The sequence below is a fragment of the Capricornis sumatraensis genome, chromosome 4, assembly GCF_032405125.1.
Source record: "Capricornis sumatraensis isolate serow.1 chromosome 4, serow.2, whole genome shotgun sequence".
Taxonomy (NCBI): Eukaryota; Metazoa; Chordata; class Mammalia; order Artiodactyla; family Bovidae; genus Capricornis; species Capricornis sumatraensis.
In genome coordinates, this window is record NC_091072.1 from 121244567 (window position 1) to 121265713 (window position 21147).

At 39.7% G+C, this 21147-nt stretch overlaps 1 protein-coding gene across 1 annotated transcript in view; it reads right to left on the reverse strand.

The window, feature by feature from the left end:
• FGD4 (FYVE, RhoGEF and PH domain containing 4) overlaps positions 1-21147 on the reverse strand; it is a 231835-nt gene that overhangs the window by 69798 nt on the left and 140890 nt on the right. Inside the window, exon 2 of the mRNA XM_068970926.1 lies at positions 2391-2543. Within this exon, the coding sequence (XP_068827027.1) occupies positions 2391-2543 (153 nt within the window). The remainder of the gene's footprint in view (positions 1-2390; positions 2544-21147) is intronic.

Here is a 21147-nt window from a genome sequence, read left to right on the forward strand (position 1 = left end):
TGAAGTAAAATTACATAATGGCTCTTGAAGCCTTAGCAGCAGCATCATGCATAATTTATAAACAATTTGCCAGGAAGTGGGCATAAAGGTGTCAGTGTGATAACCCCTCAGTCTGACCAGGAAGTCCCCACTGGTATCACCATCATTTCTCAACCAACCTCAGTCACCCAAATGTTCTTAAGGATTTGGAGATATTAAAAGTGGCTTCTCTCTGCTAAAGGGTGGGAAATACTATCAATCAGTCAAGTCAGTAAGATCTATATGGCAGCTGATCGGACAATATCAAGATATAGCCTCATTTTAGGACACTGGCCTCTATGTAGGGGCTTCCTAGGTGGCCCAGTGGTAAAAACTCTGCCACCAATGCAGGAGACTCGGGAGACACTGGGTCAATCTCTGGGTAAGGAAGACCCCCTGAAGGAGGAAATGGTAACTCACTCCAGTATTCTTGCCTGAAAAATCCCATGGACAGAGAAGCCTGGCAGGTTGCAGTCCATCAAATCATAAAGAGTTGGTTCGGACATGACTGAGTGACATAGCACAACAGTCTCTATATGTCATACGTTCCAGGTTTTAAACAAAGAACAGCAGAAACAAAGTAAAAGAAACATGGTGATGGAGCAAGATTCACTCAGTGAGTATTACTGAAGGCCTGCTACACTGTGTGGGAGATACAGGGAACACAGTAGTGTAAAAAGCAGAAAAAAACCCAAACATGGACAAGTTAAATAGTAGACCAGTCTGTAATGAATGAGAAAAAACAAAGAAGAGATTAAATGTGAGATTTAAGGGGTGATAGTAGAGCTAGAAGTTTAGCTGGGGCAGGGAGCGGGTCAGGAAAGCACCAAACAATGAGAATATTTTCGAAAAAAGTATACTCTATGTTGTTTATTTTATATCTGGAAATACTCTGTTATTATGCAAAAAATATATGTATATATAAAAATCCATATTCAAGATAGAAAGTAATCACATATGTTTAACTAGTAACACACAGACTTCAATAGAACTACAAGCAGCAAAGTCAGTGCTTTCTCTCTAAAGAGCAGGGTTATTTTGGCACACGGCAGCTCAGAAAGAACATGGCTATAATTTATCTCAATGAACTAAAAACAATGAAGTGATGCAATACATCTTTCTAAAACAGTCTTTATTAATAATTAAACTCTTGCTTTTCATCTGGGGAATTACATAAAATTAAATTGCATTTACTTCTTATATTTTTTACTTTATTTGAGGTCAGCTTACAACTAATGAGCAAGGTGGCATTTTGTATTGTACAAATAAAATGGCTGTAATCATGATTAGAAAAATTTCTATTTTCATATTTACAATGTTATAAAGGAATATGGTCAAAGATTGAGGTTATAAACTCATCAATCAGTTATTCACTTGAATTTCCAATTATCTGACTTTGTTTGATAACCTGTATCTCATACCATCACCAATATAACTAGTAGTAAGAACAATAAGAAAAATCGCCTGTGATTGAGAAGACTCCATTCTAACCTCCCTTTAAAGATCTCTTTCAGAAAAATTTAAAACAAGAACAAGAGACCAAAAAAATACAAATAATCCAAACAGAAATTGATTTTTTCAAAATATAGTGATTCTGAAAATGCCTAGTGTTGTTTCCTGATTGAATGTTCAGCATTTGATATAAATGAAAATACATTTGTAACAAACTACATGTTAAGCCAGTGTAGCATAGTTTTGTGTTATACTTCAAAAAACCTTGTTCTCAATCATCAAATCAAAATTACAATTTTGTGCTTCTTAAAGTTAATTACCATTTACTGGAAGTTTACTTGTAAAATGAAATGGTTACTGAGCAAAGCATTTAAAAATTTTCATCACTAAAAATTTTCCCCTTATTGGATGCTCAATTCTTGGATGAAGGGACTCAATTTTTGTGGATGACTTTTTACCAAGAAGCCTGAAAAGCCCCACTTTCTTAATATTGTAAAATCACACTCTAGCTAAGTATCTTAAAGCATTGTTTTAGAATGATCTGTTTCACAGACCCTCTCACATTTATAAAGTCATGACAACTTCGACAGTACTTCTAAGTACATATTAATTTGTTACATATTTACTATGCAAATGTTAAGTTAGGCTCTGCAGTATGTCAAGCATAGTGCATGAAGAGATCACATTTCCATTAAGGGGACATATAAACAATTTATGAAAAGAGTCATAATAGGGAAATATAGAAGTATTTTCAGAGTAGAAACTCTGCCTGACTTTTCTCCTGAAAAAACAAATGCACCCAATTCCTCAATTTATAACTTAAAACTCTTTTTGAGTGATCATCATTCCTTTGTGTCACTTTCTTCAATGAACAAAGCACCCAACTTGATGAAAAAAAAAAAAAAAAACCAACAGCATACCTTGTGGCTTTGGACTTGCAGCTAAGTGTTTTGCTGGAGTTTTCCCATTTATTCCCTGAGCCTCTTCATCAGATGCATTCTGATCAATCAGTGTGGTTGTGCTGCTTTTCAAGCAAGGTGGAACTATAGTGATCTTTGGACAGATACTGCTGCCTGGGAGAGTTCAAAAAGAAAAGACAGGTAAATAATGATGTGGAGCATAACCATGTCTTGTGATTTAATTTCTTCTGACCCCAAATAAAAACAGTCACAGTTACAAGACTAAGCACTGAAATACTTTTCCCATGTGTGCTGGCCTTGACAGAGTTTTCCTGAGAAAGATCTTTCCATGTGCTTGAGAAACCTTGTAACATATGCTGACAAGAGATTGCTGACTTCCACTACTACTACAACACACACACACACACACACACACACACACACACACACACACTCACACTCACGCTTTCTCTCTCCCATCCCTTTCCTTTCAGGGACACAGACAGGACAGAATGTAGCTGCTATGATGCAGGTGAAGGAGAGGACCAAAGGGCCTAGCACGAATCTGCTAAAAGAGTTCCTTTCCAAGATCCACTCAGTTGCCAGTCATCAAGTGGCTCAAAAGAACAAAGCAGGAAAGCACGAAACATGACAGTTGACTTGAAGACTGTAGAAGAATGGCTTGATTACAAATGAAGAAATACACACACCATGTCCCTCTTTTTACTAACTTACTCAGACTCCAAATCAATGTTATCAATGCCCATGTTTTCAAAAAATGATGAGATTATGTAGGTAAGACTCATATTTAGTTACAACTCAAAATCTTTAAAACACTGCAATGCTTTAAAATACTGAAATACATCATGAGACACAGAGAATAGATCAATTCTCAGTTCAATTCCTGATAAATACTGAATTTCAGAGACTTTTAAAGAAATCATATGACAGTATTTATATACACATATTAAGTTTTCCCCCCTTCTAGCTGGCACAGTGGTATTAACAACAGATTGAACCTGTTTAGGAGAAAATAAAAGTTATGTATGCCATTTAAGAAGCTATAATCTAAGAAAGTTTATTTTCATAGAATCCAAATACTAAAATGAGATCTATTAAAGACAAAAGGCTTTAATTATTACTCAAAACAAGAAAAACTAATAAAACCCAACAACTTTGTACTGACTAAAAAAATTCCCTTTTCCTTCAACTGATTATTGGGTTGCTACTGCTAAGTCACTTCAATCATGTCCGACTCTGTGTGACTCCATAGACGGCAGCCCACTAGGCTCCCCCATCCCTGGGATTCTCCAGGCAAGAACACTGGAGTGGGTTGCCATTTCCTTCTCCAATGCATGAAAATGAAAAGTGAAAGTGAAGTCGCTCAGTCATGTCTGACTCTTAGCGACCCCATGGACTGCAGCCTACCAGGCTCCTCCATCCATGAGATTCTCCAGGCAAGAGTACTGGAGTGGGGTGCCATTGCCTTCTCCAGACTAAAAACTATAATACTGCTTTATTTTCTGGGTACACCTTAAAATGTATCTAGGTAAAACAAGTTTTAGAAGATTTAATAGTTGCAAGTATTGTCTGAGAAGTTATTAGAGACCAAATGCTAAAACACATGAAATGAGTTTCATCAGGCACCCTTCTGCTAAAATGGACTGCCATCTAAATAAAGCATTGTCTAGCCAAACATAACAAAGGCCATGAATGCAAGGTTTAAGGAACATTATGTGACAGCATATTGGTAAAATAAGCAAAGAAATAAAAGCTAAGTCTTCAAATGTATGACCTTATCTATCTTCTTAGAAAAACCAATTTAGTAGTCAAAGTATATCTGGAAAAACCCGCAGTGTACCATCCAGCCACTTAGTCTTTTAGGGGCATTAAAATTTTTGTTCCACAAATATCCCAAGAATGGCTTAGTATCTGAAAGATTACCTGCTGGGGTCTAGTGAAGGATGGCCTTGGAGCAGAAACTGAAAATCCACAGCCCAACTACAAAACAGAGGCAGAAACTGCAACCTAACAGTAAAATGAGACACTGTGAAAGCAAGAATGCAGCTTTAGAGATGATTTAGGGCAACAAAACAGTAAAAGGGGGCCAGCTGGAGCGGGTAAATGAGAAAACAAATTAAATTGAATCTTAAAAAAAATAGACACCACTGCTACATATTAAAAGATGAAGCAACTTTAATATTTAGAAACAAAAAATCTCTTGAATAAATAATTTTTAACTGAAAACTAGGCACTTAATTTCTGGATAGCAAACTTGTATGATCTGATGGGTTTAGTTAGTTCAGTTGCTCAGTCATGTCCGACTCTTTGCGACCCCATGAATCGCAGCATGCCAGGCCTCCCTGTCCATCACCAACTCCCGGAGTTCACTCAGACTCACGTCCATTGAGTCCGTGATGCCATCCAGCCATCTCATCCTCGGTCATCCCCTTCTCCTCCTGCCCCCAATCCCTCCTAGCATCAGAGTCTTTTCCAGTGAGTCAACTCTTCGCATGAGGTGGCCAAAGTACTGGAGTTTCAGCTTCAGCATCATTCCCTCCAAAGAAATCCCAGGGCTGATCTCCTTCAGCATGGACTGGTTGGATCTCCCTGCAGTCCAAGGGACTCTCAAGAGTCTTCCACAACACCACAGTTCAAAAGCATCAATTCTTCGGTGCTCAGCTTTCTTCACAGTCCAACTCTCACATCCATACATGACTACTGGAAAAACCATAGCCTTGACTAGATGGACCTTTGTTGGCAATGTCTCTGCTTTTCAACATGCTATCTAGCTTGGTCATAACTTTTCTTCCAAGGAGTAAGTGTCTTTTAATTTCATGGGTTCAGTCACCATCTGCAGTGATTTTGGAGTCCCCCAAAATAAAGTCTGACACTGTTTCCACTGTTTCTCCATCTATTTCCCATGAAGTGATGGGACCAGATGCCATGATCTTCCCATATGCAGGTCAGGAAGCAACAGTTAGAACTGGACATGAAACAACAGACTGGTTTCAAATAGGAAAAGGAGTACGTCAAGGCTGTATATTGTCACCCTGCTTATTTAACTTATATGCAGAGTACATCATGAGAAACGCTGGGCTTGAAGAAGCACAGGCTGGAATCAAGATTGCCGGGAGAAATATCAATAACCTCAGATATGCAGATGACACAGTCCTTATGGCAGAAAGTGAAGAGGAACTAAAAAGCCTCTTGATGAAAGTGAAAGCGGAGAGTTAAAAAGTTGGCCTAAAGCTCAACATTCAGAAAACGAAGATCATGATCTGATGGGTTTACAAGATCCCATTTATTCATCTCAGATGAATATGATGAAATGCCTGCAGTAAGAGATCAACTACACATCTATTTTCTTTTAAATCCATTCAAGTCATGATTACAAATCTTTTGCCAGTGATAGTAAATCCATAGCCAGAAACTTCATTATAGATCCTTATTTAAAGCCCATCTCAGACTTCAACCATTATCACAAGGTATGAAAATAGAGTGAAAGATGCAGAAAACACATACTTAAAAGGTGTTTTTTTTTTTTTTAAAGCAAAGACAAATATGCAACAGAGACCATACAAAGTTCAAAATCTTTACTATTATTTATTATCTGGTCCTTTACAGGAAAAGTTTGTTAACCATGGTCTAGGTCAAACACATCATGGTAAAGGAAGTTTGACTAAAATTAAGCAGCACCATTTCATTAAACACTTCATCTTCTAACATCTTGGATATTAGCAACACAGAGGAATATTTTTTTTTGCTTGTTTATGACTGACTCAGACTACTCACATTTGGAGACAGTCCTTATTTGGGTACCAGTTGCATAACAGGGACTTGAAACCAAAATTGTAACCAGATGGTCTACCCATCCAAGAGCTTTTATTACTAACAAGAGAGGCTTTCAGATTCCAATTAACCAAGAACCAGGAGGGGTGATTAAACAAGTATCTTGGGCACAGATACAACATTATGTTAGCATGGGGAGTGGGGTCCTAACCATTTTGCATTCCTCTGTCTCATGCTTGCTGGGTCACATATCCTGTAAGAAATGTCTAGACATATGTAACTGCAAGATATCATCAGATATCCTCAGTTAATCCAACCTCATCCGTGACTGCATAAACCTCCCAGTTCTAACTGGAAAGGTTCCCACTGTGGCTTAATTTTCATTTATTGTCTTCTGCATGATACTTGTGAGTGGCAGATAATCTCTCTGACTGGTTAGGGTGACTTTGTCTCTTATTCGCAAAACTTTGTGCTGGGTTGTTATATTTTGTCAACTTACTGTTGAATGGATCTTCCACAAATTAAGGCTGGATTTACTTCAAAGCAAAGTCCATTCACTTCCTGATTCTTCAGGCATAATCTCTTGTCATTGGATCCATGACCTCAGATCACTCTTTTGGGCCTTATAGCCTTGTCTGTGCTGCCTCACACAACCAAAACATCTCTTCCAACTGTGCCAATTCTCTAGCCTAGAAGATCTTCATGGACTGACCACCTCTCAGGACAAGAGGATCTCTTAACTTACAAGCACAGAATAATTTTCTAAGGAAGACAATCTTTCTAGGATTTTATTGCCCAGAAGGAAAGAGATAGTTAAAAAAAAAAACAAAAAACAAAAAACCAGAAACAAAAAACCCTTTATTTTGAAATAAACTTAGATTTACAGAAGAGTTGCACTCAGGCTCTTAGGTTAGCATCTTATATAACTATGGTATGTTAAAAAACTAAGAATTTAATATTGGTACAATACTAAACCACAGATTTCATTCAGATTTCACCGTTTTTCCACTAACAGTCTTTTTCTGTCACAGCATCCAAACCAAGATATCATGTTGCATTTAGTTCTCCAATCTGTGAGAGTTACTCAGTCTTTGCTTGTCTTTCATTTCCTTGGCACTTTTGAAGAGTGCTGGTAGGTATTTTGTAGAGTGGCCCTCAAATTCTTTTCTCATGATTAGACTGGGTTTACAGGTTTGGGGAAAGAACATTCTACAGGTGATTTACCCATCTCACTACATTACATCACTGCATGATATTAACATTATTAGCACATGCAGGGCTAAATTTGGTCACTGAGTAAGGTAGTTCAAGGTAGGAGATAGATGGGTTCCAGGCTGGACATTTACAATCAATCAACCTCCTCTTTGCCTTTCCTGAGATAAGAGATAGGCGGGCTGCAGTTGAGGAATTTACAACCATCTCCCCATTTGCTCTTGGAAATGGAAGTAACAACAGAAACTGGGTAAATAGCTAGTCTTGTCTCTTTGTTAACACCTTAAGGCAATAATCATGGCAAGGACAGAGAGAGGCAAAGATCCTTCTGAGTAAAAGATAAGAGAGACACTATACATGTTCAGAAAGGCTCCTTAAAGTCAAAAGTTGAAGGATGATTTCAGGCCATAATGAGTCTTGCTTCTCCCAGAAACCTTAACTTCAAGATCCATTTTGACTGTGTGCACACCCCAGGGCAGGGTCCCAGGTAGGTCAGGTGTGGAAAAAGAAATCAGATAACTGGTCTGAAGGAAGACCAGTTAGTCTTAAGACAGAGCAGGAAGAACTGCCTTTATATAAATGACTTAACACCACTCTTTACAGTATTCCTCCTCACTAGGAGGGGATGCCCACACCCTTTTTCTCCAGTAGGGAATCTCTGCCTTGCTTCTATCTCAACTAAACAGTTTCTCTATGTGCTCTCCAACTTTTTGTTCTGCTATGTCTTTAATAATAAACTTTGTATCTGGTATTCAGAGTTTCTGCCACTGTGATAAACACATTTTTCACTGGGGACAAAGATCCAGGGAAAATTAGCTTCCAGCCCTTGCTGATTTGGTGGCTAGGATTCCAAGTTTTCATCCAGGGTACCTAGGTTCAATTCCTAGGCAGGAAATTAAGATTTGACTTCATGTCACCAAATGCTGCTACCTCGCTGAGATCAGTATCTGCCAAGTTTATCCCCAGGAAAATATTCTATCTGTTATAAGACATTTTTCAACAGTCTCTCCTATCATCCCTTCAAGACTCTCCATTTGTCTCACAGATTCTGGATATGGGTCATATCACCCATGTGCTGTTTAAAATGCCTAGACTAAGACATCAATTGCACTTAAAAAAAAAAAGTCATAAAGGTTATAAAACTCATGGCTAAGGGTAACAAATCTATAGCAAGTAAATTTATTTCAGAAAACTACTTTAGTTTCCCAAACTTGAAGAACTCAATAACAAAATCCATACCCACGCCCACCCTACCTTGCCAAATAATTAATAAATCACAAAAGAGAAGAATTTTCTTCTTCTTGGAGAAGAAAATATATGGACAATTTTAAGAAATTTCCTTGGACCTAGAAAATCGAAACCTAGGAATCCAATCTACAGAAAAAATCTTGTGTGTGTAAAAGCATATGTACATGGATAATCAATGCAACATTATGCAACATACATAGTTGTGAAAAGCAAAAATAAGACTGGGGAAATCTTCAAGGTATTATTAAATAAAAGACCAAAAAAACTAGAAAAGTACGTATGATATAATTCAATAAAAAAAAATAAGATATATACAAACGTATAAATGTACTGAAAGGAATGGAAGGTAACATGACAAAGGGACAGGGGTAGGGTGAAAGAACAAACGAGAACTTCTATGTTTTGCTGTCCATAGAGCAATATCATTGAAACCATTTATAACAAAAATATACTTCTATAAAAAAGAAAATCTATAAACGTTGCCAAGTAAATGTACTACAAAGTATTTTTAAAAGAATACCCTTTATATGTCATAGCTCAGTTGGAAAAGAATCCTCCTGCAATGCAGGAGGCTCCAGTTCGACTCCTGATTCAGGAAGATCCACTGGAGAAGGGATAGGCTACCCACTCCAGTATTCTTGGGCTTTCCTTGTGGCGCAGCTGGTAAACAATCTGCCTGCAATGTGGGAGACCTGGGTTTGATCCGTGGGTTGGGAAGATAGAAGGGAAAGGCTACCCACTCCAGTATTCTGGCCGGGAGAATTCCATGGACTGTATAGTCCATGGGGTCACAAAGAGTCGGACACGAGCGATTTTCACTTCACTTCACTTGTAAGTGCACACCTATGTTCATAGCAGCATTATTCATAATAGCTAAGCTGTGGAGGCAAACCAAGTATCTGTTGACAGATGAATACAGAAATAAAATGTGGAATATATATACAATTGAATATTATTCAGCATGAAAATGAAGGAAATTCTGATACATGCTACAGATTGGGTGGCCTTGAAGCCATTATGTTAAGTGAAATATGTCAGCTGAAAAACACAAATACCTTATGATTCCTTTTATATGAGTTACATAGAGTAGTCAAAACTGGGGATATGAAATGAATCGCCAGTCCAGGTTCGATGCATGATACTGGATGCTTGGGGCTGGTGCACTGAGTTGACCCAGAGGGATGGTACGGGAAGGGAGGAGGGAGGAGGGTTCAGGATGGGGAACACGTGTACACCTGTGGTGGATTCATGTTGATGTATGTCAAAACCAATACAATACTGTAAAGTAATTAACCTCCAATTAAAATAAGTAAATTTATATTAAAAAAAAAGAAATTAGAGTAGTGGTGCCAGGGACTAGAGGGATGGAAGAACGAAGTTACTATTTTACAAAAGATAAGTTTTATAAAATCAAAAAGAGTTCTATGGATGGATGGTTGTCACAGCACTATGACAATGGAATGTACTTAATGCCAGTGAGGTTCCTGGGGACTCTGTGGTAAAGAATCCACCTGCCAGTGCAGGAGCCCGGGATTCAGTCCCTGGGTGGGGAAGATCTCCTGGAGAAAGAATGGCAATCCACTCCAATATTCTTGCCTGGGAAATCCCATGGACAGAGGATCCTGACAGGCTACAGTCCCAGGGGTCACAAAAGAGCTATACATGACTTAGAGAATTATAACAATGCCAATAAACTATACACTTAAAATAGGTAAGATGTTAAACTTTTTATTATGCATGTAAACAAAAAAGTAACTAAAAAAGCATATTTCTTGCTTAATAAAAAATAAAGAAATATTAATGCATTCAACTGCCTACTTAGCATCTCCACTAGTATGTCTAAGAAGTAATTAACATCTGACACACTCAAATCAGACTGTTATCTCTCAATTCTCATTCAAAATAAACTGCCTTTACCATCTTCTCCATCTCAGTAAATGGCAACTTCATCTGTGCTTAGGACTAGAGCTTGGAAGTATTCTAAAGTCCTCTTCTTTTCTCTTGCACTCTATATCATAGTGAAAGTTGCTCAGATGTGTCCGACTCTTTGCGACCCCATGGACTATACAGGCCAGAATACTAGAGTGAGTAGCCTTTCCCTTCTCCAGGGGATCTTCCCAACCCACAGATCAAACCCAGGTCTCCTGCATTGCAGGCGGATTCTTTACCAGCTTAGCCACAAGGGAAACCCAAGAATACTGGAGTGGGTAGCCTATCCCTTCTCCAGCGGATCTTCCCGACCCAGGAATCAAACCAAGGTCTCCTACACTGCAGGAGGATTCCTTAGCAACTGAGCTATCAGAGAAGCCCAAAAGGGGATGTAACCACCAGGAAATTCTGTTGACTCTATCATCTACCATTACCACCTGCACAGCTACTATTCTGGTCTAAATTACCACAATCACTGACTGGATTACAACAAGACCCTCCATCTGGTCTCCCTGCACCCACCCTTGTTCTCAGTGTGTGTCCTTAGTCGCTCAGTTGTGTCTGACTCTTTGTGACTCCATGGACTATAGACTGCTTGGCTCCTCTGTCCACTGCATTTTTCAGGCAAGAATACTGGAGTGGGTTGCCATTTCCTCCTCCAGGGCATCTCCCCAACCTAGGGATCAAACCTGTGTCTCCTGGAGCTCTTGCATTGGAGGCAGATTCTTTACCACTGAGCCAATGGGAAAAGTACTATACTCAGTATATGTTTTCAAAAATGCCACAGTCCCTTTTTAAAACCCAACTCAGATCACGTCACTCCTGTGCTTAATATTCTTCAACAGCTCCACATTTCACTCATAGTTTAATAACTGAACTGTTAATTGCAGCTGACAGGCTTTACATGATCTGGTCTTTAGTCCCCTTAGCAATGACCTCATTGCCTAGTATTACCCCCTTGCTCACTACACTCTAGTCATACTGGTACCCTGCTATTCCTCCAACAGGAAAAGCATGCTTTACAGGAATTGGTTTAGCTGTTTTTTGCTGCAATGCTCTTCCCCCAGATAACTGCTTTCTCTTCACATCTTGGCTCAAATTGCATCTTGCAACATGGGCTACCCTGACCACTCTTATCTAGTATAACTGCTACTCAGAGTTATAGCAGTTATACTTAATTGTTATAATATATAGTTATCAGTTCAGTTTAGTTGCTCAGTATGTCCAACTCTTTGCGACCCCATGGACTGCAGCACGACAGGCTTCCCTGTCCATCACCAACTCCCAGAGCTTGCTCAAACTCATACCCATTGAGTCGGTGATGTATCCAACCATCTTATCCTCTGTCGACCCCTTCTCCTCCTGCCTTCAATCATTCCCAGCATCTTTTTCCCAAAGAGTCAGTTTTTCGCATAAAGTAGCCAAAGTATTGGAGTTTCAGCTTCAGCATCAGTCCTTCCAAAGAATATTCAGGACTGATTCCTTTAAAATGGACTGGTTGGATCTCCGTGCAGGCCAAGGGACTCTCAAGAGTCTTCTCCAACACCACAGTTCAAAAGCATCAATTCTTCAGTGCTCAGCTTTCCTTATACTCCAACTCTCACATCTGTACATGACTGCTGGAAAAACCACAGCTTTGATTAGATGGACCTTTGTTGGAAAATAATGTTTATGCTTTTTAATATGCTGTCTAGGTTGGTCATAACTTTTCTTCTAAGGAGCAAGCATCTTTTAATTTCATGGCTGCAGTCAACATCTGAAGTGATTTTTGAGCCCCCAAAATAAAATTTGTCACTGTTTCTACTGTTTCCCCATCTATTTGCCATGAAGTAATGGGACCGGATGCCATTATCTTAGTTTTCTTAATGCTGAGTTTTAAGCCAACTTTTTCACTCTCCTCTTTCACTTTCTCTTTAGTTCTTCCTCACTTTCTGCATAAGGGTGGTGTCATCTGCATATCTGAGGTTACTGATATTTCTCCCAGCAATCTTGATTCCAGTTTGTACTTCATCCAGGCCAGCATTTTGCATGATATTCTCTGCATTTAAGTTTAATAAGCAGGGTGACAATATACAGCCTTGACGTACTCCCTTACCTACTTGGAACCAGTCTGTTGTTCCATGTCCAGTTCTAACTGTTGCTTCTTGACCTGCATACAGATTTCTCAGGAGGCAGGTAAGGTGGTCTGGTATTCCCATCTCTTGAAGAATTTTCTGGGGTTTGTTGTGATCTACACAGTCAAAGGCTTTGGTATAGTCAATAAAGCAGAAGCAGATGTTTTTCTGGAATTCTCTTGCATTTTCTATGATCTAAAGTATGTTAACAATTTGATCTCTGGTTCCTCTGTGTTTTCTAAATCCAACTTGAACATCTGGAAGTTCTCCATTCATGTACTGTTGAAGCCTGGTTTGGAGAATTTTGAGCATTACTTTGCTAGTGTGTCAGATGAGTGAAACTGTATAGTAGTTTGAACATTCTTTGGCATTGCCTTTCTTTGGAATTGGAATGAAAAATGACCTTTCCCAGTCCTGTGGCCACTGCTGAGTTTTCAAGTTTTGCTGGCATATTGAGTGCAGCACTTTCACAGCATCATCTCATTGTTTTCCTCTATCTCTCTGCTATGATCACTGAGGAAGGCTTTCTTATCTCTCCGTGCTATTCTTTGGAAATCTGTGTTCAAATAGGTACATCTTTCCTTTTCTCCTCTTCTTTTCTCAGCTATTTGTAAGGCCTCCTCAGACAATCATTTTGCCTTGTTGCATTTCTTTTTCTTGGGGATGGTCTTGCTCACTGCCTCCTGTACAATGTCAGAAACCTCCATCCATAGCTCTGCATGCACTCTGTCTATCAGATCTAATCCCTTGAATCTGTTTGTCATTTCCACTGTATAATTGTAAGGGATTTGATTTAGGTGAGACCTGAATGGTCTCATGGTTTTCCCTACTTTCTTCAACTTAAGTCTGAATTTGGCAATAAGGAGCTCATGATCTGAGCCACAGTCAGCTTCAGGTCTTGTTTTTGCTGACTGCATAGAGCTTCTCCATCTTTGGCTGCAAAGAATATAATCCAATCTGATTTCAGTATTGACCATCTGGTGATGTCCATGTGCAGAGTCTTCTCTTGTGTTGTTGGAAGAGGGTGTTAGCTATGATCAGTGCGTTCTCTTGACAAAACTGTTAGCCTTTGCTCTGCTTCATTTTGTGCTCCAAGGCCAAATTTGCCTGTTACACCAGTATCTCTTGACTTTCTACTTTTGCATTCCAGTCTCCTATAATGAAAAGGACATCTTTTTTTGGTTTAGTTCTAGGACGTCTTATACGTCTTCATAGAACTGCTCAACTTCAGCTTCTTTGGCATTAGTGGTTGGGGCAATGACTTGAATTACTGTGATATTGAATGGTTTGCCATTCAATATATAGTTATAGTTAACTGGTATAATATATATACATAATATATAGTGAGCTGCTGTATATATATAATATATATACAGTTAACTGCTGTAAGATATTGTTATAGTTAACTGTTGTAACTGCTTTACACATTGTACCCCCTCCCATAGTACTTATCACCTTCTAACAAACTGCAGTATTTATTTTGTTAATTGTCTCTCTGCCCTGGTTAGAATGTAAGCCCTGGGAACATCTCATGAACATCACCTGCCAAATTAAGTAGATGCTCAGTAACTAATTGTTGAAGGAATAAATTCTAGACTCTTGAGGCAAGTTTCTCTTCATCTGCTTACATTTTCATTTTCTATTTCATGAGAAGTGTTTTCTAAATTTCAACAATAAGGAAAGATGGAGCTGCTTGAGAACTCAATCTACACAAAATTTCAAACATTTCCATTCTGAGGTAAAATTTAAACATTCCAAGTTATTTATATACAAATTCTAAATATCTGAATATCTAAATATCTATATAGATAAATATCTATATATACAAATATCTATCTAAATAGAGTGGAACTGTACCCAATTCATCTTTCTGAATCCAGGAGATTTCTAAGCATCCGGAATTGTGGAACTATCTAGATGTTTGTCTTGATTTAAAAAAGAAAAATGTAGCAGCCAAAAGTCCCAGCAATGGACTGAAATATTTTCTGTAATTTTATTTACATTTAATAGACCAACTAAAATGCACTACAGCTGCCAGTGTTTCAGACTCAGCATCTGATACTACCTAAAATTATAGAATAGTATAGAGTTAAACTGTTAGGAAAAGTAGATTGCTTCAGATCTTTGAAGTTCACAAGTAATATGAACTTAAAATAAGCCTTGAAGGTAGGTAACTGTAGATATTCCTTATTTTTAAAGGTTCCATTGTGTGGGGAAATTAACAAGATGGCACCAGTCAAGCTCTTTCAACCCATGCTCTCAAGCCCCTCTCACCCCATGTTCTGTAAGCAATGACTGCACGGTTGTGTATGGCTGAGATCACGGACAGCACTGCATGCGTGTCATGAGGTACTTGCTTGGTGACGGGCTACTTTTTGCAGTACGCCTGTAAGAACTTCACCCTGGAAGCCCTGGCTGCTGCAGCATCAGTCTACACTGGAGTGACATCATGGCTATGTCATATGAGGTTACGTTATGGCTATTTATGGTTATGTTATGGCTGCTGCTACAGATGTAGCTGCATCAGCCAGAAGAGAGACTGTGTTATGGTTGCCATGCCAGCCAGGAGAGAATACTCATGTCTGTAGTTCCTACGGCTCCTCAAGTCTCCTTCCAGCCTCTTACCTTGAGCCTTGCCTACCCTGGATTCAGCAAACAGTGTGGACAGTGTGAACAGCAAGACATCTGGTGTAACGAATAGGATCAGCAATATACACTGCTTTATGCTACAAATAAAATATGTATAAAGGTAACTAACTGTTACTACTGTATCTAAGGCAAATCCAACAATATATGTAATGAGATAAAATAAATGCAGCCTCTGAAAACACAAAAATAATTTGTTTTCAAACTAGTAACAATTTTCCTGAAACGTTTCATAATTTTATTAAAATTTTTGCTACTCAAAAGTAATGGAAATGTTAATAAAATTTCTAAAGACTGCTATAGTGACTAATCCTTTCAAAGTTAAAATTTTATTAGATGAACTGAAACACAAATCACTAAGACTGAGTTCCAGTTTTGATGGAAGTTTTGAGCTTATAGATGAGGCCCACAATCATGGTACCTGTTATGTATATGTACATATGCTGCGGCTACTGTCCAGTCGCTCAGTCATATCCAACTCTGCAATTCCATGGATTGTAGCCTGCCAGGCTTCTCTAGCCGTGGCACTTCCCAGGCAAGAATACTGGAGTGGCTTGCCATTTCCTTTTTCAGGGGATCTTCCCGACCCAGGCATCCAACCTGCATCGGCAAGTGGATTCCTTACTACTGAGCCACCTGGAAAGCCCAATACAGCAGACTGCATATATCACTACAATTCAATCATGAGTTCTAGCGGTCTAAATCCCTGCTCCCCACTTTCAGAGTGACCATTTGTTAGGTGCCATGAATCCCCACACAGAAAGTGCTGAAATCACATCCCACCATGCCTTCTGGGTTGGTGCTGGGGCTGCTTGATCAGTGTGTTCTGTTGTGCTTTGGTATAGTGTTATTTTGGGTACAGATCAAACTTCCTCTGCATCATCCTGCGTGGGGAAGGGAGCTAGGGGCAGTTCTTCCACCCCCAACCATACCCTGATGGAGGTTCCCTTTTTGGCCATAGTTAACAAAGAATGTTGGTCAAGATTACAGAAAAACTCTTGCTATTTAAAGCACAAAAAAATTACTCTGTGTCTACAGCCATGACCAAAGCGGAAGGTGAGAGTAAAGACAAACCACAATCAATTACATGTTGTTCTTTTTGCCTACTTGCAAAGGGCAGTTCTAGTTGACACCATCTGAGCTGAAGGAGGTTCACAGCCTGCTGTGCTTTATCGGATAAACTGCTGCTAATTTATCTGTTGTTCAGTGGCTAGGTTATGTTTTACTCTTTGGGACCCCATGGATTGCAGCACGGCAGGCTTCCCTGTCCTTCACTATCTCCCTGAATTTGCTCAAATTCATGTTCATTGATTCCATGATGTTATCCAATTTATAATAACACCCATTTCTTGGTTCCTTCTTCCTTATAACTAAGTGGAAGAAGCTGAGCCCTAGATTTATCAAAACATCCTGCATTACTGCTGTACTGACAATGAGAAATATCCCTGAGAAGCTGTCTAACCTAATCAAGTAAGTGCTGAGTTTTGAAGTCATCACACTTTTTGCCGGAGTCTAAGGTTTATAACAATTTAAAATTTTGAAACTGATGAACATACCATGAAAGACCTCTAAGTATATTAATGTGTAGATGGGCCTGCTAACTGGTATTAGATTTCCCCATAGGATCATCTGTTTCTGATTAGAGGCTGCACACATGCACACCTAGGCAACTTTCCTTGATCCCCAGAAGCATAACACATGGCTGTTTCTGGGCCATTTGTACTAGTTTTACAGCTAGTTTACTAAACATACCCTTGGGCTTTCTAGGTGCCACTAATGGTAAAGAACCTACCTGCCCATGCAGGAGACATGAGATGGCTGTTCAACCCCTGGATCAGGAAGATCCTCTGAAGGAGGGCATGATAACCCACTCCAGTATTCATGCCTGGAGAATCCCATGGGCAGAGGAGCCTAGAAGACTAGAGTCCATTGGGTTGCAAAGAATCAGACACAACTGAAGCAACTTAGCACATATGCCAACACACCTTTCCAGCAATTTAAACATTCTTCAGGGTACCTCTGTCATACAACTCTCATTTGCCTAGGTTCAAATCCTAGCTTTACCATTTAATAGTTGGGTGACTGACTTACATAAATTTCCTGATCTCTAAATGAGAATTCATAGAACTTACAACAGTACCCCTCTTATAAGGTTGCTGTGAAAATTATGATTTAATTCTAGTGAAAGTACTAGAGTACTAGCTAGCACATGATAATTGCTATATAACTATTTGCGATTATTTTTATAACCCATATAATACTCACAGCTGTATAATTGTCAGGGTAGTGGATCAGGGGACCAGATCTTTACTCTCTCCTCCCTCTAATCTCTTAAGGCCCTTCCCTTTTACCTCCTCCTATGCCTGGCATTCTCCTTATATTTACCCTTACTAAGGCCTGAATTCTGACTTACAGCACTTGCTCATGCTTGCTTACTAGCAGCTGCCATTTGCTTCAGTGTCTCTGCTACTTTCAGGGATTCCCAATAGGCCATTTTGGATAAATTTTGACCAGTTAATGACTCTTTTGCAAATTAATACAATAATGAATTATTGACAAATAAGTGGCCTGGTACATTAAACATAACAGTATTAGTAATGACAATGTGATATCTGACTTTTTTTTTTTTTGGCTGCCCCATGAGGCTTGTGAGATCTTAGTTTCCGGACCAGGGATTGAACCTCAGCAGTCAAAGTGCAGAGTCTTAACCACTGGACTGCAAGGAATTCCTTGAGCCTGACATTTGATGCAGAGTATAATTTACTGTAGACCATTTCAATCCCAAACAATTTAATGATTATTCTTCACCTTTTACCATGATTATAAATACATATCCTGGATTCCGTAACTTTTTTCATTTTTCCTCCATTTTACATTACTCACAATCACTAGTTTTTAACAATCATTTTCTGAAAAGCACCTTTAACTGCCCACCATAACCCCTTAAATTCAGTATTTAATAGCTCTCATCTTTATGCCTCCAAAGTACAAACTGCTTTTATAAGCTCTGAGAATATCCAATGGCCAACTGCAAAATGAGTAACAAAACCTTCTACTTTATTCTTTTTTCCTTTGGTTTCTCCATACAGGTACTAAGTGATAACTCCCTAATTAAAAGTGCCAGGTACTCTGCTAATTACTGGGGACAGGAGGACGAATAAGACATAATTCTTTCCCTTAGCTAATTCTGAAAGATATGTGCAGTCCCTTAGGTGTTAGTCCCCTTGCCCCCATCCCTTTGCTAACTGCCATTAGGAGGCAACTGGACCATTTACCCTATCAGCAATGGCTGCTGCTGCTGCTGCTAAGTCCCTTCAGTCGTGTCCGACTCTGTGCGACCCCACAAGACGGCAGCCCACCAGGCTCCCCCGTCCCTGGGATTCTCCAGGCAAGAACACTGGAGTGGGTTGCCGTTTCCTTCTCCAATGCATGAAAGTGAAAAGTGAAAGTGAAGTCGCTCAGTCATGTCCGAATCTTCACGATCCCATGGACTGCAGCCCACCAGGCTCCTCCGTCCATGGGATTTTCCAGGCAAGAGTACTGGAGTGGGGTGCCGTTGCCTTCTCCGATCAGCAATGGCAGAGGATGAAAAGGAGAGAATTAGAAAGGGACTGACTTAAGAAGGGAGGGACAGAGAGGAGGAAAGGATAACACTTACTTAGGCTCCTGACTCACTGTCAGGGAAACAGTGCCTTTCACTTTAAGAATGCAAGAAGACTAGAGTTTTGTGTGCAATATTTTAGGAGTCTGTGAGACTGCAGGAAGAACAGTCTGCCTGTTCACTCATTAGGTTTGGCCAATCTTAACACTCTACCTACCTCATTTTCCAATCTCATTGTTAAACTTTTCAGATATATTCGCTCTGAAATTTTCTTTAAAATATCATTTCAATGCTTGTTAAGGTAAGGTGGAGGGAAAAGCCTATTTGCCCCACGCAAGTTCAGTTAAAAGAGACTATGGCCTGTTTTTTGGTTTTTTTTGGTCCCAGTAATTATGGGTTAATCACTTGTCTTTCTTTAGAAGGGCTGATTTCCTTAATTTTATCAATAACATAACAAATATCAGTCAAGGGATTAGGCTGCAGGTAGGGAAAATGCACTTATGGAGAGCAGGGCCAAGTTTCTGGGTGTTTGTGGGTTCCTTCAGGAATCCACAGGGCTCACAGAAGTTCATTAAAGAGCTCAGGTGAAAAGTAACAGCAGTCTTCACAGGAGGTGTCACATGTCCTAGGACAAATTTCACCAAAGTGTGCCCTGTGAAAAAGATCTCTCAATTCCCCCTTCTACCACTCCACCACAACCAACCAACTAATCATGATTCTATATGAGATATTTGTGACCTGCCAAATTTGACAGTTTTATCTTGCAGACTCATGATACCAATAGGCATACTGAGGCATCAAGAGCCCTACAGTAAAAAACGAAAACAAAAACCTGTTTAACTCTGAACCCAGTATATGTCCAGGAAACATTTTTATCATTTATTGCAAGTTAAAATCCCGTGGCACTTAGAACACATTTTGGGACAAGTTACCCCAGGGACTCCTCCCATTCTATCAACTATTGCTCAGGCTACTTCCCATACTTTCCTAACTCCACTGCTCCTGACTTCCTGATAATCCTTTTGGCTGCCTACATGACCGTAACTCTCAAATTATGAACTGAAACTCCAATCTGGCCTTGGCTTTCAGACATGGCCCTACTGTCCCCAGCTTCAATGCTGCACGATTCCAAAATGTGCTGACCACAAACGCAGCATTAGGGTCAGATCCAGGATGCTTGAGTCCTGCACATGGAGTCTAAAACTGAAATAGCCTTCAGCTTTAAAAACAACTCAGATGAAATGACATTGTGTAATTCTGCCAGTCTACTTCTACTTCCTTTCCATTCTCTCCATCTCTCTTCCTCTCACCTGCAAAATTCCACAGCCTAGAAAACAAATGCGTACTATTTAGTAAACATTTAGTTCAGTCCCTGGGTAGGGAAGAAGAAGAAGGAAATGGCAAGCCATTCTAGTATTTTTGCCTGGGAAATCCCATGGCAGAGGAGCCTGGAGGGCTATAGTTCATGGATTGGCAAAAGAGTTGGATACAACTTAGCAACTAAACAACAACAAGGCATTTTAGTGTCCATGACAAAGATGAGTCAACTGAGGTGGTGTTAAGTGACTAGGTTGGTGATAGATGTCATATCTACATATAGGTCGTAAATACCTTCTGGGCAGGGACTCTAGCTGATAATCCTGTGGTTTTCACTCAGTCAGTCAGTCAGTTCAGTCGCTCAGTCATGTCTGACTCTTTGCGACCCCATGAATTGCAGCACGCCAGGCCTCCCTGTCCATCACCGACTCCCAGAGTTCACTCAAACTCATGTCCATCGAGTCGGTGATGCCATCCAGCCATCTTATCCTCTGTCATCCCTTCTCCTCCTGCCCCCCAATCCCTCCCAGCATCAGAGTCTTTTCCAGTGAGTCAACTCTTTACATGAGGTGGCCAAAGTATTGGAGTTTCAGCTTCAGCATTAGTCCTTCCAAAGAACACCCAGGACTGATCTCCTTCAGAATGGACTGGTTGGGTCTCCTTGCAGTCCAAGGGACTCTCAAGAGTCTTCTCCAACACCACGGTTCAAAAGCATCAATTCTTCAGCGCTCAGCTTTCTTTATAGTCCAACTCTCACATCCATACATGATTACTGGAAAAAACATAGCTGTGACTAGACGGACCTTTGTTGGCAAAGTAATGTCTCTGCTTTTGAATATGCTATCTAGGTTGGTCATAACTTTCCTTCCAAGAAGTAAGTGTCTTTTAATTTCATGGCTGCAATCACCATCTGCAGTGA